At 45.2% G+C, this 27,424-nt stretch overlaps 1 protein-coding gene across 4 annotated transcripts in view; it reads left to right on the top strand.

Moving 5' to 3' along the window:
• Positions 1–27,424, top strand: part of LOC137346877 (integrin alpha-E-like) — a 397,091-nt gene that overhangs the window by 2,374 nt on the left and 367,293 nt on the right. For 2 of the 4 annotated variants that reach the window (XM_068010833.1, XM_068010832.1), the window contains exon 1: positions 1,105–1,382. The exons of 1 other annotated variant lie outside the window; for it this stretch is intronic. In XM_068010833.1, coding sequence (XP_067866934.1) covers positions 1,343–1,382 — 40 coding nt within the window. In that variant the 5' untranslated portion in view covers positions 1,105–1,342. Of the gene's footprint in view, positions 1–1,103; positions 1,383–27,424 lie in introns of those variants that run through there. One more of the 4 variants, XM_068010835.1, reaches the window with a different exon arrangement.

Genomic DNA, 27,424 nt, shown 5'->3' with positions numbered 1-27,424 from the left:
TAACATGCAAGTGCAACAAGCAATTAGGAAGGCTAATGGTATGTTAGCCTTTATCACAACAGGATTTGAGTACAGGAGTAGTGAAGTCTTGCTTCAATTATTTGGAACTTTGGCAAGACTGCATCTGGAGTACTATGTGCAGTTTTGGTCCCCTTACCTTAGGAAGGATATTATTGCCATGGAGGGAGTGCAATGAAGGTTCACCAGACTTGTTCTTGGGATGGCGGGTCTGTCCTATGAAGAGAGATTGGGGAAACTGGGTCAGTATTCTCTTCTGTTGCAGACTACTTTAGTAATGGAGGTTACGTGACTAACACCACATCCTTTAACATCAGCCTGATGCTATTGTGGTTTTCAAATAGTCCAACCTACATGGTGAAAAAATAGTGTGGGGAAAAAGGTATTGAAGTGGATGATCAGCCATGATCATATTGAATGGTGGGGCAGGCTCAATGGGCTGAATGGCCTACTACTGCTCCTATGTTCCTAACCTTCAATCACCATCTATCAATCTCCATCCAACAATCTCCATCCATCAATCCCCATGCACCAATCCTTTACCAGTGCAGTGGCCATGACCTTCTGAAGAGCACTAGGGATTGCCTTGCCAGTGACACCCACATGCTGCAATGAATATACAAGCAATCTGAACAGTTTGATGGTTTACTATCTCTTGTGAAGAAAAATGTATTGCCAACCATTTAGTTTGGTTCCTGTAGAAATAAAAGTAAAAGATGAAAATTTTAAAAAGTCAGATATAAAACAAAATACAAGAAATTTACAACAAATGCAGTTGTTTGAAAAGAGAAAAGACAGGTTCATGTTTTAAGTAGAGATCTTCTTTTCCCTGATGGGATGGGCCTGCTGTGATTTCCCACCATTTTCTTTTTTAGTTTTAAATGCCACAGTTACTAACTCATTTTTGCACATAAATAATAGGGAACGTTAAGCATTGGCATCTGTTTTCTAATAAGGGCTGAGAGGCTTTAAATTTAGCTGAGTTTTCCAGTTTGATTTTGCTCAGAACAGTACTTCATGCTGCAAACTGTCTTTCCTGTTACTTGATAATCGTGAGGCTCCATCTGTTGCAGACTACTTTAGTAATGGAGGTTACGTGACTAACACCACATCCTTTAACATCAGCCTGATGCTATTGTGGTTTTCAAATAGTCCAACCTACATGGTGAAAAAATATGTAAAACTATTGTTGGGGTAGAGTATTTACTCATCTGTAGTCTTGCCACCCACACTTGCATGTTTAACTTGAATTTGCACTCTCAGTTGCGATTGCTGCAGGGAATTACTATAGTCTGTCACTGTCACAAGCTTAATTGATACTAAAATGAAGAAAATGATTGCATCTCTATTTCTCTTGCTGTTGGGTAAGTACATTTACATTTCTTTGTAAAGGTGAACATTTAATTTAACCTGATGTTTGGTACCTTACAGATGACTGAGTGCTTCTGGAGGGCGCAGAGTGTTAAGGAAGTTTGGTAATTGAGAGAGTTCGGTAAGGAGGGGAACATAATTTAAGAAGGAAAAAAATTGAGTGCACAGAGTGTAAAGTTGGAGTTTTGTGCGTGAGGGAGGGGCTTCTTTCTTTCTTGCTTCCTTGCTTTCTTCCTTGTTTCTTTCTACCTTTGTATTCTCTAGAGTTTCGAAACCTACATTGAAACCTACAAAATACTTAAAGGGATAGACAGGGTAGATGCAGCTAAGATGTTTCCCCGGTTGGAGAGTCTAGAACCAGAGGACACAATTTCAAAATAAGGGGGAAGCCACTTAGAGCCGAGATGAGGAGAAATTTCTTTACTTAGAGGGTTGTGAATCTTTGAAATTCTCTACCCCAGAGGGCTGTTGAAGCTCAGTCATTGAGTATGTTTAAAGCAGTGATTGACAAATATCTAAATATCAATGACATAAAGGGATATGGGGATAGTGTGGGAAAAAGGCATTGAAGTGGATGATGAGCCATGATCATATTGAATGGTGGGGCAGGCTCAATGGGCTGAATGGCCTACTCCTGCTCCTATGTTCCTATGTTGCATTTTATGGCAGTTTACTGTAGTAACATTGATGCTGAACCAAACACACTGCTGCAGCAAGCCATTGTTATCGATGTGAGTTATTTATAAATGTGTATAAAAGCATAGCTTTATTTTTATCTTGATTTAAAAAAATAAATTAACAGACTACCTTAGGATTGCTCATTTTAATATTGGCTGCCAAATATTTAAGATCTGCCTTAAGTGGATACTTTTGTGAGGCTCCCTCCCAGTGCGAACCTTGCTGATCACAAGATACTTACGGTTATAGAATATCATTGGCCAAATAGTAAGCTCGGGAGCAGGGATAAACCAAGATCTAGCCCTGATTATTAGATCCATGTTCAATGCTAGGAAGGTTCTCCTCAGGACATGCGCGATGCCAAAATCATCATCCTCTATAAAAACAAAGGTGACCGAGGTGACTGCAACAACTACCGTGGAATCTCCCTGCTCAGCATAGTGGGGAAAGTATTTGCTCGAGTCGCTCTGAACAGGCTCCAGAAGCTGGCCGAGCGCGTCTACCCTGAGGCACAGTGTGGCTTTCGTGCAGAGAGATCGACTGTTGACATGCTGTTCTCCTTTCGTCAGATACAGGAGAAATGCCGTGAACAAGAGATGCCCCTCCACATTGCTTTCATTGATCTCACCAAAGCCTTTGACCTCGTCAGCAGACGTGGTCTCTTCAGACTACTAGAAAAGATTGGATGCCCACCAAAGCTACTAAGTATCATCACCTCATTCCATGACAATATGAAAGGCACAATTCAACATGGTGGCTCCTCATCAGACCCCTTTCCTATCCTGAGTGGCGTGAAACAGGGTTGTGTTCTCGCACCCACACTTTTTGGGATTTTCTTCTCCCTACTGCTTTCACATGCGTTCAAGTCCTCGGAAGAAGGAATTTTCCTCCACACAAGATCAGGGGGCAGGTTGTTCAACCTTGCCCATCTAAGAGCGAAGTCCAAAGTATGGAAAGTCCTCATCAGGGAACTTCTCTTTGCTGACGATGCTGCTTTAACATCTCACACTGAAGAGTGCCTGCAGAGTCTCATCGACAGGTTTGCGGCTACCTGCAATGAATTTGGCCTAACCATCAGCCTCAAGAAAACGAACATCATGGGGCAGGACGTCAGAAATGCTCCATCCATCAATATTGGCGACCACGCTCTGGAAGTGGTTCAAGAGTTCACCTACCTAGGCTCAACTATCACCAGTAACCTGTCTCTAGATGCAGAAATCAACAAGCGCATGGGAAAGGCTTCCACTGCTATGTCGAGACTGGCCAAGACAGTGTGGGAAAATGGCGCACTGACACGGAACACAAAAGTCCGAGTGTATCAAGCCTGTGTCCTCAGTACCTTGCTCTATGGCAGCGAGGCCTGGACAACGTATGTCAGCCAGGAGCGACGTCTCAATTCATTCCATCTTCACTGCCTCCGGAGAATACTTGGCATCAGGTGGCAGGACCATATCTCCAACACAGAAGTCCTCGAGGCGGCCAACATCCCCAGCTTATACACACTACTGAGTCAGCGGCGCTTGAGATGGCTTGGCCATGTGAGCCGCATGGAAGATGGCAGGATCTCCAAAGACACATTGTACAGCGAGCTCGCCACTGGTATCAGACCCATCGGCCGTCCATGACTCCGCTTTAAAGACGTCTGCAAACGCGACATGAAATCCTGTGACATTGATCACAAGTCGTGGGAGTCACATGCCAGTGTTCCCCAGAGTTGGCGGACAGCCATAAAGGCGGGGCTAAAGTGTGGCGAGACGAAGAGACTTAGCAGTTGGCAGGAAAAAAGACAGAAGCGCAAGGGAAGAGCCAACTGTGTAACAGCCCCGACAATCAAATTTTTCTGCAGCACCTGTGGAAGAGCCTGTCACTCTAGAATTGGCCTTTATAGCCGCTCCAGGCGCTGCTCCACACACCACTGACCACCTCCAGGCGCTTACCCATTGTCTCTCGAGATAAGGAGGCCAAAGAAGAAAGCCCTGATTATTAGATCCATGTTCAATGCTAGGAAGGTTCTGAACCGAGTAACGCCCCACAGAATTACCCCTAAACCTTTTAACTTTTTAGCCACTTGTTCTAGGAGAAAGTGGAAATAAAGTAAGAAATACATAGTCGCATTTTGGGCAGCAAAATACCTTTGGCCCATCTAGCATATACTTCTCAACCTCTCATGAATCTCCTCACTGTTACTCTGGAACTAACAGTTCTGTATCCCTTTTCATAATAGGAATTCGTCCATTCCTTTTTTTAATGTCTGCCTTGGTTTTCTGCTCCATAAATCCTGCTGATAATTGGTTCCACAATTCGCTTACTGAAAAATGTAACCTAAGTTACTATTGTCTTTTCACAACTTTAAACTGTGCCCTTTCGTTCTCAAATCCTGTGTGTGACAGAAGAACATATGAACTAGGAGCAGGAGTTAGGCCATTTGGCCCCTTGAGCCTGCTCCACCATTCTATAAGATCGTGGCTGATCTGTTTGTGGACTCAACTCCACTTTCCTGCTTACCCCCGATGCCCTTTGACTTTCTTGTTTGTCAAGAAACTGTGTACCTCTGCCTTAAAAACATTCAATGACCCTGCCTCCATCGCTGTCTGGGGAAGAGAGTTCCACAGACTCATGACCCTCCTGAAAGAAAAAAGAACTTTGCTGTGTTCAAATTCTCCATACTTGTAAATATCCTAAATCTCTGTCAGTTCCTTCCTCTTCCTCCAGAGAGTAAATTCCCAGGCTAGATTAGTTCCTTAAAATAAAAGCAAAATACTGCAGTTGCTGGAAATCTGAAATAAAAACAAGAAAAGCTGGAAATACTCAGCAGGTCTGGCAGCATTTGTGCAGAGTGAAGCAGAGGTAATGTTTCAGGTCAGAGACCCTTCAGAACTGACAAATATTAGAAATGTAAAAGAACCTTTTACATTTCTAATATTTGTCAGTTCTGAAGAAGGGTCTCTGACCTGAAACATTAACTCTGCTTCCCTCTGCATAGATTAGTTCCTTCATAGTCTTTCCTCATAATTCAGCTGTTTAGGTTCACAAATCAGCTTTGTAACTTCCTCTGGAAAATTCTACAGCTTTCCTGTAATATGGAGCACTCCAAGTGTGGCAACATCGCCTCCATTGGCACCTACAACTACACATCTCAACATTTTACTTTTATTCCAAAATGTTGAATTTACTTTCTAGCAATTGTTTACTTGCAGTCCTATACAGTAAAAATACTTTCTATATACTCTGTTACGACCAAGGCAGGAGAAATGCACGGTTAATTCAGTCCCACCTCTCCACAGGTCACAGCATATCAATACATTTTCCCACTTACCGAAGAATAGCCAATTAGATACTCTATTTGTCCCCCCAGAATAAAGCACACCAACTAGGTTTCTTTAAACAACAACAACATTAACTATTTATTAGAAAAAAAGTCTTAACCACCAATGAGATAAATCTATATATATGAAAAGCTCCTTATTTCCCTAGCTCTCATGCACACATACATACATTCAAAAAAAATGGTTAACTGGGGAAGAAGGATTTTGGTTTAAAGCTGTTTCATAGGAATAAAAGAAATAAAAAAAAAATTCAGTTTGTCACGTTCTAGTAGGAAATTCTTCGGTTGGGTGAGGTGTCCCAGAGTCAAATAGTCGGATGCCACTTGATATCTCTCCAGGCGAGGTTAATGAACAGTCTGTGATGGGTAGACATTCAAGGCAATTCGACGACAGCAGCTGTCACATAGGTCTTCCAGTAGGGGTGTAGCAACAGGTTTGCTTAGGACTCACAGCATCAGTTTAGCAGTAGAAGCTTTCTTCAGATTCCAGGATTTCCCAAAACGCAGGAGGCAACAGGAACCACACTGGATGCAGGAATTCCTCAGAGACACGAGGCAAAAGGAATCTACCACCTTTTAAATACAGGGTTGCAAGTTTCCTTTACAGAGAGAGGTCTTTTTTTCTCTAACCTCCAGGCAGGTCAGCTATAAGATTCAAATGCCTGCTCTTTGTCCAACTCAGTGGTTTTTAAGAGTCCAAAGTGAAAGTAAACTTTCCTGAGCTGATTACATGACCAGTCATAGCGTCTCCCCTGTCGTTCAAAGTGTTGCTCTGAGGAGTTCAAAACCCCTGTCTGGCTTCCTTGAAACTGCTTACTTTTCCTATTCTTGTATACAAAGTCAACATCCAGAAATTTTAGCTATTTTTAGGTGCCCATGTCCACTGAAAATCCTTTTTTCAGTTTATTTACAATACCACAGAATTCGAAAATTTTAGTACAAAAATAAAACCCTTGTAACAACTGACTACGGGGGTAAAGGCTTTCCTTCTGCTTTGGATGTAGCAAATTATACATATGTTGATGAAGAGCAAGTGCACAATTTTGCTACACCTTGTGTAAGAAGGAAATCTTCCTGTATTCTGATTTAGGGCAACTTACTGGCAAACCATTAGAAGGGAAAAGGTAAATTCTTGCCTTCCCAGTCACACAAGTTCTATTGCAGCATTGATTTTTTGATGAGGGAATGTGCTAGGTTCTAATTGACAAAGAAGGTGTACCAATAATCCACCAATAATTTTTAATCAACATGTTAACATTTGTGACTATATGTTAACCTCACTGCAGCACCTAAAACAGAGCAGTGATAGGTTCTGAGTCTGAGGTAACCTATGCATCTGGGCTGAAGGTTATAATGTTCTTGTAAGAATCGGTTCAGACCTGTATCGGTAAAGAAGTCTCGACACCATTTAAAATCAATTACTTTATTTGCGCACTAGCCGGCGGACTTAGTCTGGTACAGCGGTACTGACTCCAACAGAGTCTGTCGGGTCCACCAGAGTAACTGCCCTCGTGTTACAGATACTATCGTTTATACATTTAGGATTCATGCTATACCTCCTTGTTCAACCAATCAGTGCGATACAACTCAGCTTCGTGCTATATCTCTTTGTTAAACCATTTATTGAGGTTAACAGCACATTTAGCAGTACATTCTGTTCGTTTTACATACTAATTACTGAGGTTAACAGCCCATCGTGTTCTTAATATCATTGCACAATCTACCTATGTCTAGTCTATTCGAAAGTCTATTTCCAGTAAGGCCTGCAGCCTGCCGGCGTGACTACACAAATACAGATGCTGAATTCTGCTGATCTATTTCCTTGTCCTACAAAAACAAGCTTTTATTCCTAACTTGGCTAAATTTCCCAACAAGCATAGTGCCATGCCTTTCTGCTCACTTCCACATTCTCAGGGATTCAGAACCTACTTTTCAATCTGCATGAAAGCACACGTATTTCTCGTGACTTATGCAATTGTACAACAGAAGGTACAGATAGTTTATTCAGCTTTATGTATATTTGTGACTACTGTGTAACCAAACAGCAATTGGTAGAACAGGATTATTCAAATAGGAGCACCAGACTCTAAACTAGTATGAAGATGATCAGTGAAAAACTCCTTTAGAAACTCTATGGTCATTATTATAACCAATATTGGAGGCTTTGTTCATTTTTAATTGCATGTACATTATTGGTAGCATGTATTTCTTTTGTGTGACTTTCTTGCTTTGAGGATATGAGGCTATGTTCAGCATACTGCAGATTTGCTAGTTATTGTGTGTAGGCATCCTGCACAGGTTTGGGTTTAACAGTTTTGATTTCACCGTGGGATTGAAAACGGTAACAGAACTTTGCAATGGTTAAAGGATCTCATGCATTTATTTCTATTTATTTCTTTTTGTGGTTTTCTTCAGTCTTGGTTAAGTGTAAGCATTGAAAAGTTACTGTTGGGTCTGCTGAAAGGAGCAGGGCTTACTCTTGCTATTTAAAAAAGACAAAACAATACACGTGCTAAAGGGCTCCAATTCAGTCATTTTCACATTCTTTAGTTTAGTTTAGAGATACAGCACTGAAACAGGCCCTTCGGCCCACCGAGTCTGTGCCGACCATCAACCACCCACTTATACTAATCCTACACTAATCCCATATTCCTACCACATCCCCACCTGTCCCTATATTTTCCCTACCACCTACCTATACTAGGGGCAATTTCTAATGGCCAATTTACCTATCAACCTGCAAGTCTTTTGGCATGTGGGAGGAAACCGGAGCACCCGGAGGAAACCCACGCAGACACAGGGAGAACTTGCAAACTCCACACAGGCAGGACCCGGAATTGAACCCAGGTCGCCGGAGCTGTGAGGCTGCGGTGCTAACCACTGCGCCACTGTGCCGCCCCACATATTCTGTCAACATAGTTTAATTATTTTCTTGAAGATTGTATATAATATTTTACTGTTAACCAGAGCTCCAGAGGATAAACTCTGTTCCATTTAAAATATCTCCAATTATGGCAATTACGGAGAGAAGTGAATTGTGTAAACAGAATCTAAAACAGAAATGGTGGGTTTCAGTCTGTTAATGTCATTCACCTCATTAACCTCAAATGCTGATACAACTAAATTAAATACTGCATAAAGGCCACTTCCCCACTTACCAGAGATGAGCCTGCTTAGTTTTGCATGTTTTCAATAGAACTACAGCCTTAGAACTACTATGTGGCAGAGATTTTAGTTTTGCAGTGTATGCTGACACTAAGAAAAGTGCTAAGACCAGATTCTGCACCACACAAAGCTATATTATTCAGTGATACTGAGTCCATTTTAGTGACCCTGGATGAGTATATTAATTAAATGTAATTCTGTGTTCCTATTATTTTTATTTCCTGCGAAATAAGACCCACACAATAAACCCCCAAGTATGCAGTTCCTCAAATATGAAACATGACAAAGGCAGAATGGCAGAAAGGCCATTTGAAACAGTAGCCCTAGTAGAGTTGAGAGAAGATTCATTTTACTATGGAAAAAAAATACAAAATTGACTATGGCAGAATTATGATTCTGTTATGTCATTTGTCAAAGTTTTTTTCGTTGACCCAGTTTTTTTTTGAGATCCACCTCCTTCGCTCTTGACTCTATTTCCACTAAACTGCTTCCATCTGACTTCCCCTCCTGGTTTCCATGTTAGCCCCCAAGTATGCAGTTCCTCAAATATGAAACATGACAGAACGGCAGAAAGGCCATTTGAAACAGTAGCCCTAGTAGAGTTGAGAGAAGGTTCATTTTACTATAAAAAAAAATACAAAATTTTATTTATTTTTAATCTAGAGATACAGCACTGAAACAGGCCCTTCGGCCCACCGGGTCTGTGCCGACCAACAACCACCCATTGTACTAACCCTACATTAATCCCATATTCTCTACCACATCCCCACCATTCTCCTGCTACTTACCTACACTAGGGGCAATTTACAATGGCCAATTTACCTATCAACCTGCAAGTCTTTTGGAGGTGGGAGGAAACCGGAGCACCCGGAGGAAACCCACGCAGACAAAGGGAGAACTTGCAAACTCCACACAGGCAGTACCCAGAACTGAACCCGGGTCGCTGGAGCTGTGAGGCTGCGGTGCTAACCACTGCGCCACTGTGCCGCCCATTGACTATGGCAGAATTATGATTCTGTTATGTCATTTGTCAAAGTTTTTCTTTTCTTGACCCAGTTTTTTTTGAGACCCACCTCCTTCGCCCTTGACTCTATTTCCACTAAACTGCTGCTCGTCTGACTTCCCCTTCTGGTTTCCATGGTAGCCAATATTGTGAACAGATCTCTTCAGGTGTTATCCCTCTCCCCTTTAAATGTGCTGCCATCACCTCTCTCTTCAAAAATCCAACCTTGGACCACCCCCACCCCCCTCCACCCCACCGTCCTTGCAAACTACTGTCCCATCTCCAACCTCCCTTTCCTTTCCAAAGTCCTTGAACATGTTGTCGCCTCCCAAGTCTGTGCCTGTCTTTCCCAGAACTCCCTGTTGGAATCCCCCCAATCAGCTCTGGAATTCCCTCCCTTCACCTCTCTGCCTCCCTCCCTCATTTTCCTTCTTCAAGACACTCCTCAAAACCTATCACTTTGACCAAATCATTGGTCATCTGACCTCATATCTCCTTATGTGACTTAGTGTCATATTTTGTTTTAAAATGCTCCTGTGAAGTGCCTTGGGACGTTTTGTTACATTAGAGGTGCTATATAAATATAAGTTGTTGTTGACTGAAATGAAAGAACAAAGTGTCATGACTGGAAGTTGGTGAATTGAAACAAAAATAGAAAATGCTGGAAATACTCAGCAGGTCAGGCAGCATCTGTGGAGAGAAAAACAGTTAACATTTCAGGTCAGTTGCCTTTCATCGGAAGGTAAGCCCCCTTCTGGCTGTTAATTGACCAATCTGGGAAAATCACTGCCAGGTGACTTTCGCACACAGTGCGGGGTCCTGTCTCCCATTTGATCCAGATGTTGGGGTCCTGACCGAAAAACCCAAAATCCTGCCCAAAGAGTCAGTCATACTGATGTGGGACAGCCAGTTTACTTCCCTAAAGGACATTAGTGAACTAGTTAGGTCTTTGCTTCAAACTGATTACTTTGTGGTTACTTTTACTGATTACTAGTATTTTATTTCCAGACTTTTTAAAAACTGAATTTAAAATTCTCATTGCTATAATAGGATTTGAATTTTGTTCTCTGGATTATTAGCCTAGGCCTATCTAGTATTATCATTCCAGTAACATAACCACAACACTACCATTATCTTTGCCATGTGATCCAGGTAAGTGTTGTGTAAGCTGCTGAGGTAAACGAACATCAAATTCTGCTATAAAAGCAAAATATGGAGAATTCTGGAAATCTGAAATAAAAACAAAGAATTCTGGAAACACTCTGCAATTCAATTAACATCTGTGGAGAGAGGAACTGTTAACGGAAAAGTTAACTGTCTCTGCATGATCTGCTGAGTATTTCCAGCATTCCCTGTTTTCTTTCAAATTCTGGTAATTTTATTTTATTTCATTTTATTTAGAGAAACTGGATTATAATCATTTGATAGTACAGAACTTGAGTACTGCTGAAAATAGAGACATTTTGTTGAAGCTTTTCATCTTGCACTCATCAGGACAATTTGCAAGAATACCAATGTAAGGGAAGCAACAAATTTATACTGTATGAAAAGAGAGTGTTGATTGGTTGGCAAGTGAACTCTGATTGGTAGAGGCGTTGCCATGGAGAAATCACCAGTTTATGGTGACAGACAGTTAACTGCCAAAACCTACAAAATACTTAGAGATAGACAGGGTGGATGCAGGTAAGATGTTTTCCCTGGTTGGGGAGTCTAGAACCAGGGGACGCAATTTCAAAACAAGGAGGAAGTCACTTAGGACCGAGATGAGGAGAAATTTCTTTATTCAAAGTGTTGTGAATCTTTGGAATTCTCTACCCCCGCGGGCTGTGGAAGCTCAGTCATTGAGTATGTTTAGAGATTGACAGATTTCTAATTATCAATGACATAAAGGGATATGGGGATAGTGTGGGAAAAAGTCATTGAAGTGGATGATCAGCCATGATTGTATTGAATGGTGGAACAGGCTCGATGGGCTGAATGGTCTACTCCTGCTCCTATGTTCCTGTTGTTTTTGCACTCGGAAATATTTGTTCTTCTTTTTCCCTCACTATTTAGTGGTCTATAGTACATTCCTAGGAGTGTGGCTGCCCCATTTTTATTTCAGAGCTCAACCCATATGGCCTCATTTGATGATTCATTTAGCATATCATCTTTCCTCACAGCTGTAATTGATTCTTTAACCGATATTGCCACATGCACTCTTTTTCTATCCCCCTCTGCTCCTAATTTGTATACCCTCTATCCTGCCTGAAAACTCTATATCCAGGGATGTTGAGCTGCCATTTTTGCCCCTCTTTAAGCCAAGTGCGGCACAGTGGCGCAGTGGTTAGCACCGCAGCCTCACAGCTCCAGCGACCCGGGTTCAGTTCTGGGTACTGCCTGTGCGGAGTTTGCGAGTTCTCCCTGTGTGTGCGTGGGTTTCCGCCGGGTGCTCCAGTTTCCTCCCACCTCCAAAGACTTGCAGGTTGATAGGTAAATTGGCCATTGTAAATTGCCCCTAGTGTAGGTAGGTGGTAGGAGAATGGTGGGGATGTGGTAGAGAATGTGAGGTTAGTGTAGGATTAGTATTAATGGGTGGTTGTTGGTTGGCACAGACTCGGTGGGCCGAAGGGCCTGTTTCAGTGCTGTATCTTTAAAAAAAAAGTTTCCATTATAGCAATGACATCATGCTGCCGTATGTCTATCTGCCCTCAGCTCATTGTGTTTATTTGTTGAAGTCCTTGCATTTAAATAAATACCTTTCAACACTGCCAAATGTCTGTGCTGCTCACTTTTTAAGTTTTGCTTCTGTTTTACAGTCACTCGCTAATTTTCTGCCTCCTGTTCCCTGCCTGAATTTGTCCTAATGGAAACTGCCCTCAGGTCCCATCCCCCTGCCAATGTATTTTAAACCATCCTCAGCAGCACTAGCAAACCGTCCTGCAAGGATATCCGTCCTGGTCCTGTTCAGGTGTAGACTGTCCGGCTTCTACAGGTCACACCTTCCCTAAAACCGGTCCCAATGCCCCAGAAATCTGCAGCCCTCCATCCTGCACCATCTCTCAAGCCACGCATTCATCTGGTATATTCTCCTATTTCTATACTCACTAGCACGTGGCCTTGGGGGCAATCCGGAGATTACTACCTTTGAGCTCCTGTTTACTAATCCCTTTCCTAACTCCCTAAACTCAGCCTGTAGGACCTCAACCCTTTTTCTGCCTTTTTTTGTTGGTACCAATGTGGACCACGACCTCTGGCTTTGAGCCTCGCCCTCCAGAATGCTCTGTAGTCGCTCGGTGATATCCATGACCCTTGCACCAGTGAGGCAATATACCATCCTGGAATTACGTCTGCGACCACAGAAACACCTGTCTCTTCCCCTAACTGTAGAATCCCCTGCCACTATTGCTCTCCTGTCTTTTCTCCTCTCTCCCTGCACAGCTGAGTCACCTGCGGTGCTCTGGTCATGACTCTCGCTGCACTCTCTAGAGGAACCCTCTCTCCCATCGGTACACAGAACTGAATACCGGTTAGAAAGTGCGATGCCCTCTGGGGTCTCCTGCGATACCTGCCTTGTCCTACCTACCTCCAGTTAAAACCTTCCTGAGTCTGAAAAACATCCATTAACCAACACTGTCTTTTTCTTGTCCTCTGATTCACAAGATTCCATTCCTTCCTTCTCGTGTACCTGCATCAGTGGTTCTTTGCTGGAACCACTAGTGCTCACTGCTTTCCAGTTAAGGGTGCAGTCTTTTATGCAGGACTCGGTGCTAGCACAGAGCTGCAACTGGATGAGTTGCCTTGTACTTCCCTTCCCATACCTTCTGATGGGCATGTCTCCACAATGTCCCAGGTGTTGCTGAGTGTAGAACAATAAGTTTGTAAGAGTAATTTTAATCCCTTGTTATGATTGTGTCAGGCAAACCAACCACCTGCCAAGATTGAGGCACACATAATTTCACCACATGAACATTAAAATTTAAAATTACAAGCCCCTGATCGGAGAGACATTTCAATGGTAACCGCCAGTGTTGGAACAAGGGACAAAGGGCCATGCCCTGACTCATTCAACCAACATTGGACTTTTGATTACCAGACGCTTAAGATGGGGGGAGCTAGCTTTCCAGAGACTGCGAAGGTACAATCCACAAACCTCGCAGGAGAGACTGTTCCATATAAGGAACTAGTCACATGACTAACCTGCTGGACAACCTGGGAGTTTTTTTTAGAATTTGAACTCCCAACAAAGGATTTTGAACTGAGACAAAGCCGTGTTCTTATGGAGTGAAGATCTCTCCTGGAACTGAAGCAAGAATTACCTCCTCTCCTATCTGCCTGCCTCCATCTCTTCCCCATGGAACTGAATCTTGTGAAGACACGGAAACTCAGAGAGAGAAAAATCTCCTACGTGAACAAGGTTTATGGAGAATACTGGACCCCAATGAAACACAAGACCATATCTTCAATCAAGGACTACAGCGAGCTCAAGAAACAGTAACAAGATATTGTCTCAAACTGTTCAACTTATCTTTTCTTCTGCTCTTTTCTGTCCCTATTTGCATGTGTGTATCGCGTGGGCGTGTCATATATCCGTAGACATTAACCGGATTAGAGTTTAAGTTGAAGAGTTAATAAATTTCATCTTCTTTAAACTTGAGAAAGCCTGTGTGAATTGCCTTCTTTGTCTTATAATTGGAAAACTGTGAACAAGGATTCGCACAAAGCGGAGCTCAAAACACAGTGTGTTTAAAATTAAACCCTGTTACACTAAGACCAGGTAAAGATAGCAAAAGACCTCTAGACACATTTCTCATCTGGTCGTAACAATCAATTTTGCGTTCTGTGGCTGAGTTTCAGCCAGCCATATGACTTCAAACAACCTACCCACACCATGTTGCACTGTATTCTCTGTGTGAAATGAGACCCCCAAACACCTGCATTCTTAAGCAACTGTCAAAAGGCAGGCAGGCTGCCAGACTTAAGACTTGCACCAGTTGTCCTTCATAATGTAATTCTTTTGCATCTTCCTATAGTGGCAAATTTAGAAGCATGGGAAGGGTGGTGAAAAGACAGTTCACATTTAATTATTTTATGCAGGAGCTAGTGAATGTATGGAATGGACTGCCCAAGAAAGGTGGTCATGTGACTCAAAATGTCTGTGCCATTTCTTTGCTAGCACAAAACTAATCCCAGTGCCCCACTTTATCCCCATAACTCTGTATAAGCCCTGCTTCAAATGTTTTCCCAATATTCCCTTATAAGTGACAATAGTCTCTGCCTCAACCATTCCCCTGTAGCAAAGCATTCCATACTGCAACAACAAACAAAGTAAATTTCTCCGACCACTTCCCCTCTCAGTCACTTATCCCCCAAACAGAGGAAATAGTCTTTCCCTGTTCATTCTATCAAAAGGGTTCATATTTCTGCATTAGATCTTTTAGCCTTCTCTGTTCCAGTGAAAATAGTTCCAATGTGGTTGACTCTTTCATGCCCTCTGAAATGGCCTCGCAAGCCACTCAGTTGTATCTAACCACTACGAAGTCAATAAGGAATGAAACTGGACGGACCACCTGGCTTGAACCTAGGCACAGGAAATGACAACGGCAAACCCAGCCCTGTCGACACTGCAGAGTCCTCCTTGTTAACATCTGTGGGCTTGTGCCAAAGTTGTGAGAGCTGTCCCACAGACTAGTCAAGCAGCAGCCTGACATAGTCATACTCACCGAATCATAAGAACAAAGAACAAAGAAAATTACAGCACAGGAACAGGCCCTTCGGCCCTCCAAGCCTGCGCCGATCCAGATCCTCTATCTAAACATGTCGCCTATTTTCTAAGGGTCTGTATCTCTTTGCTTCCTGCCCATTCATGTATCTGTCCAGATACATCTTAAAAGACGCTATCGTGCCCGCGTCTACCACCTCCGCTGGCAACGCATTCCAGGCACCCACCACCCTCTGCGTAAAGAACTTTCCACGCATATCCCCCCTAAACTTTTCCCCTCTCACTTTGAACTCGTGACACCTAGTAATTGAATCCCCCACTCTGGGAAAAAGCTTCTTGCTATCCAACCTGTCTATACCTCTCATGATTTTGTACACCTCAATCAGGTCCCCCCTCAACCTCCGTCTTTCTAATGAAAATAATCCTAATCTACTCAACCTCTCTTCATAGCTAACGCCCTCCATACCAGGCAACATCCTGGTGAACCTCCTCTGCACCCTCTCCAAAAGCGTCCACATCCTTTTGGTAATGTGGCGACCAGAACTGCACGCAGTATTCCAAATGTGGCCGAACCAAAGTCCTATACAACTGTAACATGACCTGCCAACTCTTGTACTCAATACCCCGTCCGATGAAGGAAAGCATGCCGTATGCCTTCTTGACCACTCGATTGACCTGCGTTGCCACCTTCAGGGAACAATGGACCTGAACACCCAAATCTCTCTGTACATCAATTTTCCCCAGGACTTTTCCATTTACTGTATAGTTCACTCTTGAATTGGATCTTCCAAAATGCATCACCTCGCATTTGCCCTGATTGAACTCCATCTGCCATTTCTCTGCCCAACTCTCCAATCTATTTACATTCTGCTGTATTCTCTGACAGTCCCCTTCACTATCTGCTACTCCACCAATCTCAGTGTTGTCTGCAAACTTGCTAATCAGACTACCTATACTTTCCTCCAAATCATTTATGTATATCACAAACAACAGTGGTCCCAGCACGGATCCCTGTGGAACACCACTGGTCACACGTCTCCATTTTGAGAAACTCCCTTCCACTGCTACTCTCTGTCTCCTGTTGCCCAGTCAGTTCTTTATCCATCTAGCTAGTACACCCTGGACCCCATGCGACTTCACTTTCTCCATCAGCCTACCATGGGGAACCTTATCAAACGCCTTACTGAAGTCCATGTATATGACATCTACAGCCCTTCCCTCATCAATCAACTTTGTCACTTCCTCAAAGAATTCTATTAAGTTGGTAAGACATGACCTTCCCTGCACAAAACCATGTTGCCTATCACTGATAAGCCCATTTTCTTCCAAATGGGAATAGATCCTATCCCTCAGTATCTTCTCCAGCAGCTTCCCTACCACTGACATCAGGCTCACCAGTCTATAATTACCTGGATTTTCCCTGCTACCCTTCTTAAACAAGGGGACAACATTAGCAATTCTCCAGTCCTCTGGGACCTCACCCGTGTTTAAGGATGCTGCAAAGATATCTGTTAAGGCCCCAGCTATTTCCTCTCTCGCTTCCCTCAGTAACCTGGGATAGATCCCATCCGGACCTGGGGACTTGTCCACCTTAATGCCTTTTAGAATACCCAACACTTCCTCCCTCCTTATGCCGACTTGACCTAGAGTAATCAAACATCTGTCCCTAACCTCAACATCCGTCATGTCCCTTTCCTCGGTGAATACCGATGCAAAATACTCGTTTAGAATCTCACCCATTTTCTCTGACTCCACGCATAACTTTCCTCCTTTGTCCTTGAGTGGGCCAATCCTTTCTCTAGGTACCCTCTTGCTCCTTATATATGAATAAAAGGCTTTGGGATTTTCCTTAACCCTGTTTGCTGAAGATATTTCATGACCCCTTTTAGCCCTCTTAATTCCTCGTTTCAGATTGGTCCTACATTCCCGATATTCTTTCAAAGCTTCGTCTTTCTTCAGCCTCCTAGACCTTATGTATGCTTCCTTTTTCCTCTTAGCTAGTCTCACAATTTCACCTGTCATCCATGGTTCCCTAATCTTGCCATTTCTATCCCTCATTTTCACAGGAACATGTCTCTCCTGCACGCTAATCAACCTCTCTTTAAAAGCCTCCCACATATCAAATGTGGATTTACCTTCAAACAGCTGCTCCCAATCTACATTCCCCAGCTCCTGCCGAATTTTGATATAGTTGGCCTTCCCCCAATTTAGCACTCTTCCTTTGGGACCACTCTCGTCTTTGTCCATGAGTATTCTAAAACTTACGGAATTGTGATCACTATTCCCAAAGTAGTCCCCTACTGAAACTTCAACCACCTGGCCGGGCTCATTCCCCAACACCAGGTCCAGTATGGCCCCTTCCCGAGTTGGACTATTTACATACTGCTCTAGAAAACCCTCTTGGATGCTCCTTACAAATTCTGCTCCATCTGGACCTCCAACACTAAGTGAATCCCAGTCAATGTTGGGAAAATTAAAATCTCTTATCACCACTACCCTGTTGCTCCTACATCTTTCCATAATCTGTTTACTTATTTGTACCTCTATCTCACGCTCGCTGTTGGGAGGCCTGTAGTACAGCCCCAACATTGTTACCGCTCCCTTCCTATTTCTGAGTTCTGCCCATATTGCCTCACTGCTCGAGTCCTCCATAGTGCCCTCCTTCAGCACAGCTGTGATATCCTCTTTGACCATTACTGCAACTCCTCCACCCCTTTTACCTCCCTCTCTATCCCGCCGGAAGCATCGATATCCTGGGATATTTAGTTGCCAATCATGCCCTTCCCTCAACCAAGTCTCAGTAATAGCAATAACATACCTTACAGACAATGTCCCAGACACCGCCTTCACCATCCCCAGGTATGTCCTGTCCCACCAGCAAATGTGGCGGCACAGTGGTATGCAGTCCGGAGGGAGTTGCCCTGGGAATCCTCAACATCGACTCCAGACCCTATGAAGTCTCATGGCATCAGGTCAAACATGGGCAAGGAAACTTCTTGCTGATTACCACTTACCGCTGCCCCTCAGCTGATGAATCAGTACTCCTCCATGTTGAATAGCATTTGTAGGAAACACTGAGGGTGGCAAGAGTGCAGAATGTACTCCGGGTGGGGGACTTCAATGTTCATCACCAAGACTGGCTCGGTAACACCACTACTGACCCAGCTGGCCAAGTCTTAAAAGACATAGTTGCTGGACTGGGTCTGCGGCACGTGGTGGGGGAACCAACAAGAGGGAAAAATATACTTGACCTCGTCTTCACCAATCTGCCTGCCGCAGATGCCTCTGTCCATGACAGTATTGGTCGGAGTGACCACCGCACAATCCTTGTGGAGACAAAATCCCATCTTCACATTGAAGATACCCTCCATCATGTTGTGTGGCACTACCATCGTGCTAGTTGGGATAGATTTCGAACAGATCTAGCAGTGCAAAACTGGGCATCCATGAAGCGCTGTGGTCCATCAGCAGCAGCAGAATTGTATTCAACCATAATCTGTAACCTAATGGCCCGGCATACCCCCACTCTACCATTACCATCAAGCCGGGGGACCAACCCTGGTTCAATGAAGAGTGCAGAAGGGCATGCTAGGAGCAGCACCAGGCATTACTCAAGATGAGGTGTCAATCTGGTGAAGCTACAATCCAGGACTACGTGTGTGCCAAACAGAATAAGCAGCATGCGATAGACAGAGCTAAGCGATCCCACAACCAACAGATCAGATCTAAGCTCTGCAGTTCTGCCACATCCAGTTGTGAATGATGGTGGACATTGAATCAACTAACAGGAGGAGGTGGCTCCACTAATATCCCCATCCTCAATGATGGGGGAGCCCAGCACATCAGTGCAAAAGATAAGGCTGAAGCATTTGCAACAATCTTCAGCCAGAAGTGTCGAGTGGATGATCCATCTCGGAATCCTCCTGAAGTCCCCAGCATCACAGATGCCAGTCTTCAGCCAATTCAATTCACTCCACGTGATAGCAAGAAATGACTGAAGGCACTGGATACTACAAAGGCTGTGGGCCCTGACAACATTCCAGCAATAGTACTGAAGACCACGAGGGGTCTGGACAGAGTGTCAGTAGGGGAACATTTAGCGAACAGTGATCATTGCATCATAAATTTTAGGTTGGCTTTGGAAAAGGACCTGTGCTCCAGAACTTGACGTGCCCCTAGCCAAGCTGTTTCAGTACAGCTACAAAACTGGCATCTAACCGGCAATGTGGAAAATTGCCCAGGTATGTTCAGTACACAAAAAGCAGGACAAGTCCAACCCGACCAATTACCGCCCCATCAGACTACTCTCAATGTAGGAAGGTGTCGTCAGTAGTGCTATCAAGGGGCACTTGCACAGCAATAACCTGCTCATTGATGCTCAGTTTGGGTTTTGCCAGGGCCATTCAGCTTCAGACTTCATTACAGCACAACATGGGCAAAAGAGCTGAACTCAAGAGGTGAGGAGAGAATGACTGCCCTTGACATCAGGGCAGCATTTGACCGAGCGCAAAGGAAGATGTTTGTGGTTGTTGGAGGTCAATCATCTGAGCTCCAGGACATCACTGCAGGAGTTCCTCAGAGTAGTGTTCTAGGCCCAACCATCTTCAGCTGCTTCATCAGTGAACTTCCCTCCATCATAAGGTTGGCATTGGGGATGTTCGCTGATGATTACACAATGCTCAGCACCATTTGAGACCCCTCAGATACTGAAGCAGTCCGTGCAGAAATGCAGCAAGACCTGGATAATATCCAGGCATGGGCTGATAAGTGGCAAGTAATATTCGCGCCACACAAGTGCCAGGCAATGACCATCTACAACAAGAGAGAATCTAACCATCTCCCCTTGACATTCAACGGCATTACCATCACTGAATTCCCCCACTATCAACATCCTAGGGGGTTACCATTGACCAGAAACTGAACTGGAGTAGCCATATAAATACCGTGGCTACAAGAGCAGGTCAGAGACCAGGAATCCTGCAGCGGGTAACATGCCTCCTGACTCCCCAAAGCCTGTCCACTATCTACAAGGCACAAGTCAGGAGTGTGATGGAATACTGTCCACTTGCCTGGATGGATGCAGCTCCAACAACACACAAGAAGCTCGACACCATCCAGGACAAAGCAGCCCGCTTGATTGGCACCCCATCCACAAGCATTCACTCCCTCCACCACCGACGCACTGGCAATACTCCAGTACAGGGAAAGGGTTGTCGCTGACCTCATCTTCTCCGGAGATTTTCCCTCTACAGCTTGCAACCTCATAGTCCCGCAACAGCCCACTTCTACCTCCTTCCCAAAATCCACAAACAGGACTGTCCTGGGAAACCAATCGTTTCAGCCTGTTCATGCCCCACTGAACATATTTCTTCCCATCTTGACTCTATCTTTTCTCTCCGATCCAGTCTCTTCCCACCCTACATCATTTCAACAATTTCCAGTTTCCTGGCCATAACCGCCTCTTCTTCACTATGGACATCCAATCTCTCTACACCTCCATCCGCCACCAGGATGGTCTTAGGGCTCTCCACTTCTTCCTTGAACAGAGGCCCAACCAGCCCCCAACCGCCACCACCCTCTTCCACCTGGCTGAACTCGTTCTCACATTGAACAACTTCTCCTTCAACTCCACTCACTTCCTTCAAATAAAAGGTGTTGCTATGGGTACCCGCATGGGTCCTAGTTATGCCTGTCCTTTTGTGGGATATGTCGAACACTCCTTGTTCCAGTCCTACTCAGGGCCCCTCCCCCAACTCCTTTTCCAGTACATCGATGACTGTATCGGTGCTGCTTCCTGTTCTCGCCCCGAACTAGAAAACCTCCATCAACTTTGCTTCCAATTTCCACCCTTCTCTCACCTTTACATGGTCCATCTCCGACACTTCCCTTTTCTTCCTCGACTTCTCTGTCTCCATCTCTGGGGATAGGCTGTCTACGAATATTTATTATAAGCCCACCGACTCCCACAGCTACCTTGACGACACTTCTTCACACCCTGCTTCTTATAAGGACCCAATTCCATTCTCCCAGGTTTCTCCATCTCCAACGCATCTGTTCTGATGATGCAACCCTCCACAACAGCACTTTTGATATGTCTTCCTTTTCCCTCAACTAAGGAATCCCCCCATCCCCGGCTCCCCGCGACAGTGGTTGACAGGGCCCTCAACCGTGTCCGACCCATTTCCCGCGCTTCTGCCCTCATCCCTTCCCCTCTCTCCCAAAACCACGACAGGGTTCCCCTTGTTCTCACTTTCCACCCCACCAGCCTCCACCTCCAATGGATCATCCTCCGCCATTTCCGTCACCTCCAAAATGATGCCACCACCAAAGGCATCATCCCCTCCCGTCCCCTGTCAGTATTCCGAAGGGATTGTTCCCTCTGTGACACCCTGGTCCACTCCTCCATCACCCCGACATCTCATCCCTTTCCCACAGCACCTTTCCATGCACTCGCAGGAGGTGAAATACGTGCCCTTTTACCTCCTCTCTCCTCACCATCCAAGGCCCCAAACACTCCTTCCAGGTGAAGCAGCGATTTACTTGTACATCTTTCAATTTAGTATACTGTATTCACTGCTCTACATTGGGGAGAACAAACGCAGATTGGGTGACCGCTTTGCAGAACACCTCCCTTCAGTCCGCATGACCCCAAACTTCTGGTTGCTTGCCATTTCAATTCACCACCCTGCTCCCATGCCCACATTTCTGTCCTAGGCCTGGGTAGGATGGGAAGTTGTGTTTTGAGTTTCCTTCCCATTAACTGTTCTAATGGTGTTAATCCGCGTTAATTATTGTTATTAAAACAAATCAAAAAATTTGCTATATTTATTTTGAGTAATAAAGTCAGTCAATGATTCAGTTACTTTATTCTTTACTTCAGCATAAAAAAGCAAATTGCAAGCAGAATATTATTCTCAGAGTATAGTAAATGAGAGCATGCATTTGCTCACAGGGGTAGAAATCATGCTTCACCTTTCCAAAGCCCTGGTCAGACCACACCTGGAGTACTGTGAGCAGTTCTGGGCATCACACCTTAGGAAGGATATTTTGGCCTTAGAGAGAGTGCACCAGAGATTTACCAGAGTGCTATCTGGATGCCAAGGGTTAAATTAAGAGGAGAATTTACACAAACTAGGGTTGTATTCCTTGAAATTTAGAAGATTAAGGAGTGATATGAACAAAATTTTCAAATATTAAGGGGAACAGGTAAGTGTAGATTGAGAAGACTATTTCCAATTGTGGGGAGTATAGGTCTGGGGGCATAATCTACAAATTGGGGCCAGACCTTTCAGGAGTGAAATTAGGAAACATTTCCACACGCAAAAAGGGTGATAGCAGTTTGGAACTCTGTTCCACAAGTGGCAATTGATGCTAGATCAATTGTTAATTTTAAATTTGAGATTGATAGATTTTTGTTAACCAAAGTCATTTAGGGATTTGGAGCAAAGGAAGGGATATGGAGGAAGTCACAGAACAGCCATGACCTCATTAAATGACAGAACAGGCTCAAGGGGCTAAATAGCCTACTCTTGTTTCCATGTTCCTATGGTCGCTGTACTGCCGGAACAAAGGAAAATGCTTATACACTTTTTAAAATGTTTTCTCTTTTTTCTCCCCTGATTGGTTCTTCAACTGTATGTTGCCTGATATGGTAATCGCTAGGCTAATTCCACGTATCTTGTCTATTCAGCATATATCAGCGGCCTTTCTACTGTTGCTACAGTTAGGAACATTTTGTTGGCAGGACTTTTAAGTTTCAGCACCAAGGCCTTGCCTCATTCATGAACGTGCTGACTGTTGCTACACTAATTGTAACTCACACCCTTTCTGTCTCTCTGTGCTGAATTTTCAGAGCTGCCTCCTCCCAACCCTGCTGCCCGCCCCCCCCAAAGGAGGGAACGGAGGTGGGGTGGGGGGGGGGGGGCGGGTCCCGAAAATACTGCGCCAGCTGGCGTGTCAGTTGCAGGATGCCATTCCTGGTGCTGGCAATGTTTACTGGGGCAGGAAGAAGAGCGAGACAGGATTCCCGCTGTCCTCCCATTTGAGGCTAATTAAAGCTGTTTAAAAGCTGGTTAAGAGCTTCCCAAGATTGGACGTTGACATTTTTAAAGGGGCACATGGGCTAACCACGCCTTCGGAAACAGATCAGCTGAAGGGAGGCAGGTAAAGAGTGTAGAGCCGGGAATGGCTGCTCAGGACATCACCCCTGCCCCATAAGAGGAACAACAGGGCAAAAGGGGACTTGATACTTGGTAAGAGGATGCCCTTGACGCTGCGCAGGTGGCAGGGAGAATGGGCATTTAGTCCTCGGGCATTGAATGGGGTTGGCAGCCCTTGACCTCGTAGGGCCAGACGAGCAGGGGGCATGGCTGCCAAGGTCAATTGGGCAGCCGGAAGGAAGGCTCCAGCTGATAATGAGGGTACAACTCTCAGATTTTGGGCCCCAAGGCGTTGAGGGACAACAGGCTGTGCAGGAAGGGCAGAACCCCAGGCATTTGGAGGTCACAGGAGAGAAAAGAGAGGCAGGAAGGCAACGGAGGCCAAACCCTTAATACAGGATCTACTGCCGAAGATGGAGCTACCTGGAGATGACCGAGAACCAGTGCTGCAGGACACGATGGCTCTCCAGGCTGATGGTCACAGACATCTGCGTCCTCATCACCGAAGACCTTGCACCTCACAGCTCTGGTTGCCATGCCCTACCAGTGGCTGTCAAAGTCACTGTGGCCTTGAATTTCTTCGCTTCTGGCTCCTTCCGAGGATCAGCTGAGGACCCTAGTAGATCCTCAAAAACGGCTTCACAGTATTCCACTGGTCATTGATGCCCTTTTTGCCAGAGCCTGACAGCACATTCATTTAACGACAGACATGGCCTCGCAGGGAAAGAAGGCATTGGTTTTGCCTCCATCGTTAGATTCACCTAGGTATGGGACATTATCGATTGCACCATGTGGCCATCAAGGCACCCAACGACCAACCAGTGAGATTCATCAACAGGAAGGGCTTCCACCGCCTCAACATCCAACTGGCCTGTGATCGCAACAAGAACTTCCTCTGATGAGAGGTCATTGACCTGAAACGTTAACTCTGTTTCTCTCTCCACAGATGCTGCCAGACCTGCTGAGTATTTCCAGCACTTCCTGTTTTTATTTCAGATTTCCAGCATCCACAATATTTTGCTTTTATTTACGAGCTTCCTCCATGTGTGTGCTCACTATTCTGGCAGCTGCCATGACTCCTTCATCCTCTGCCAGTCCAGGCTGCCTCAAATCTTCACTTCAAAGTGTGTGAATGGATCCTAAGGGATATCCCTTGAAGAGATGGCTACTGACCCCTCTGCGGGAGCCCCAGACAGAGGCACAGAGGCGATACAAGCAATGCCACCTAGAACAACGATTGAGCAGGCCATTGGGCTTCTGAAAATGCGATTTCGGTGCCTGAATTGGTCGGGTTGTGCGCTCCAATACCCTTCTGCAATGGTCTCGCTCATTCTGGTAGTCTGCTGTGCTCTCCATACATGGCTCTCCAGACACGTGTGGATCTTGAGGATAGTGACGCCTTGGAAGGACAGCTCATCGGGGCAGGATCAGGACCAGGAGGTGAGAGAGGAGGAGGAGGAAGAGGAGGCGGAGAGAGATGACGCTGCATGATGAGGTGGCCTCCTCCTGCTACACTCCAGGAAGAGGACCTCCCTCACGACCTCCAGCATTAGATCCTGGTCGGCATCATTGAAACGAGGGGCTGCCTTGCCCCGGGTGCCAGGCCTCCGGCTCCCCTGTGACATCTTGCTTCCCTCTGGTGCAGTGGACGGTTTTGGTACAAACTGCAGATTTCTCCCTCAGGACCACCAGCAGCCTCAGTGATGGCTGTCATGGAAATTATGAGTCTCACTCGTCATATGATTTGCCTCCATTTACATCCCTGCTGGCATTAAGTGAACAGGGAACCCGGCTCCATACCAATTAAGGGCTTCCTCAAGCAAAAATCTTATCTTTAATCAGTTTTCCACCGGAGGCAGGTTTCTGACCCAAAAACAAACACAGCTCCTGTTTCCCACCACTGTGGTGAAAATTCATCTCTCTCTCTCTCTCTCTCTGTCTCTCGTATCAAAAAGCATGGAACAAAAACACCTAGGTTTGAACCCCTGCTAGTCCACCCACAGACCTTGGTTTTAAAAGTCCTGTTCGTCCATCACCCCTGTGCTCACTGACCTCAATTGGCTCCTGGCCCGGTGAAGCCTTGATTGTAAAATTTTTATCCTTGTTTTCAAATCCCTCCATGGCCATGACCCACCCCCCCCACCCCGCCTCCCACCGCCCCACCGCCCAGCTCTGTAACCTCCTCCAGCCCTACAACCAAAGAACAAAGAACAGTACAGCACAGGAACAGGCCATTCGGCCCTCCAAGCCTCCGCCGATCTTGATGCCTGCCTAAACTACCACCTTCTGCACTTCCAGGGCCCATATCCCTCTATTCATATATTTGTCAAGATGTCTCTTAAACGTCGCTATCGTATCTGCTTCCACCTCCTCCCCTGGCAGCAAGTTCCAGGCACTCACCACCCTCTGTGTAAAAAACTTGCCTCGCACATCCCCTCTAAACTTTGCCCCTCGCACCTTAAACCTATGTCCCCTAGTAACTGACCCTTCCACCCTGGGAAAAAGCTTCTGACTATCCACTCTGTCCATGCCGCTCATAACTTTGTAAACTTCTATCATGTCGCCCCTCCACCTCCGTCGTTCCACTGAAAACAATCCGAGTTATTCCAACCTCTCCTCATAGCTAATGCCCTCCAGACCAGGCAACATCCTGGTAAACCTCCTCTGTACCCTCTCCAAAGCCTCCACGTCCTTCTGGTAGTGTGGCGACCAGAATTGCACGCAATATTCGAAGTGTGGCCTAACTAAGGTTCTGTACAGCTGCAACATGACTTGCCAATTTTTATACTCTATGCCCCGACCGATGAAGGCAAGCATGCCGTATGCCTTCTTGACTACCTTATCCACCTGCGTTGCCACTTTCAGTGACCTGTGGATCTATTTTTTTTTTTTAGAATTAGAATATTACAGCGCAGTACAGGCCCTTCGGCCCTCGATGTTGCGCCGATCATCTGACCTACACTATTCCATTTACATCCATATGTCTATCCAATGACCACTTAAATGCCCTTAACGTTGGCGAGTCTACTACTGTTGCAGGCAGGGCGTTCCACGCCCCTACTACTCTCTGCGTAAAGAAACTACCTCTGACATCTGTCCTATATCTTTCACCCCTCAACTTAAAGCTATGTCCCCTCGTGTTTGCCATCCTCATCCGAGGAAAAAGACTCTCACTATCCACCCTATCTAACCCTCTGATTATCTTGTATGTCTCTATTAAGTCACCTCTCCTCCTCCTTCTCTCTAACGAAAACAACCCCAAGTCCCTCAGCCTTTCCTCGTAAGACCTTCCTTCCATACCAGGCAACATCCTAGTAAATCTCCTCTGCACCCTTTCCAAAGCTTCGACATCCTTCCTATAATGCGGTGACCAGAACTGCACGCAATACTCCAGGTGCGGCCTCACCAGAGTTTTGTACAGCTGCATCATGACCCCGTGGCTCTGAAACTCGATCCCCCTACTAATAAAGGCTAACACACCATATGCCTTCTTAACAGCCCTATTAACCTGGGTAGCAACTTTCAGGGATTTATGTACCTGGATACCAAGATCTCTCTGCTCATCTACACTACCAAGAATCTTCCCATTAGCCCAGTACTCTGCATTGCTGTTACTCCTTCCAAAGTGAATCACCTCACACTTCTCCGCATTAAACTCCATTTGCCATCTCTCAGCCCAGCTCTGCAGCCTATCTATGTCCCTCTGTACCCTACAACACCCTTCGACACTATCCACAACTCCACCGACCTTCGTGTCATCCGCAAATTTACTAACCCACCCTTCTACACCCTCATCCAGGTCGTTTATAAAAATGACAAACAGCAGTGGCCCCAAAACAGAACCTTGCGGTACACCACTAGTAACTAAACTCCAGGATGAACATTTGCCATCAACCACCACCCTCTGTCTTCTTTCAGCTAGCCAATTTCTGATCCAAAGCTCTAAATCACCTTCAACCCCATACTTGCGTATTTTCTGCAATAGCCTACCGTGGGGAACCTTA

This window comes from Heterodontus francisci, chromosome 30 (assembly GCF_036365525.1).
Source record: "Heterodontus francisci isolate sHetFra1 chromosome 30, sHetFra1.hap1, whole genome shotgun sequence".
NCBI classification, from domain to species: domain Eukaryota; kingdom Metazoa; phylum Chordata; class Chondrichthyes; order Heterodontiformes; family Heterodontidae; genus Heterodontus; species Heterodontus francisci.
The sequence above is the reverse complement of the archived record's forward strand: the minus strand, read 5'-3'. Positions and strand labels throughout refer to the sequence as shown.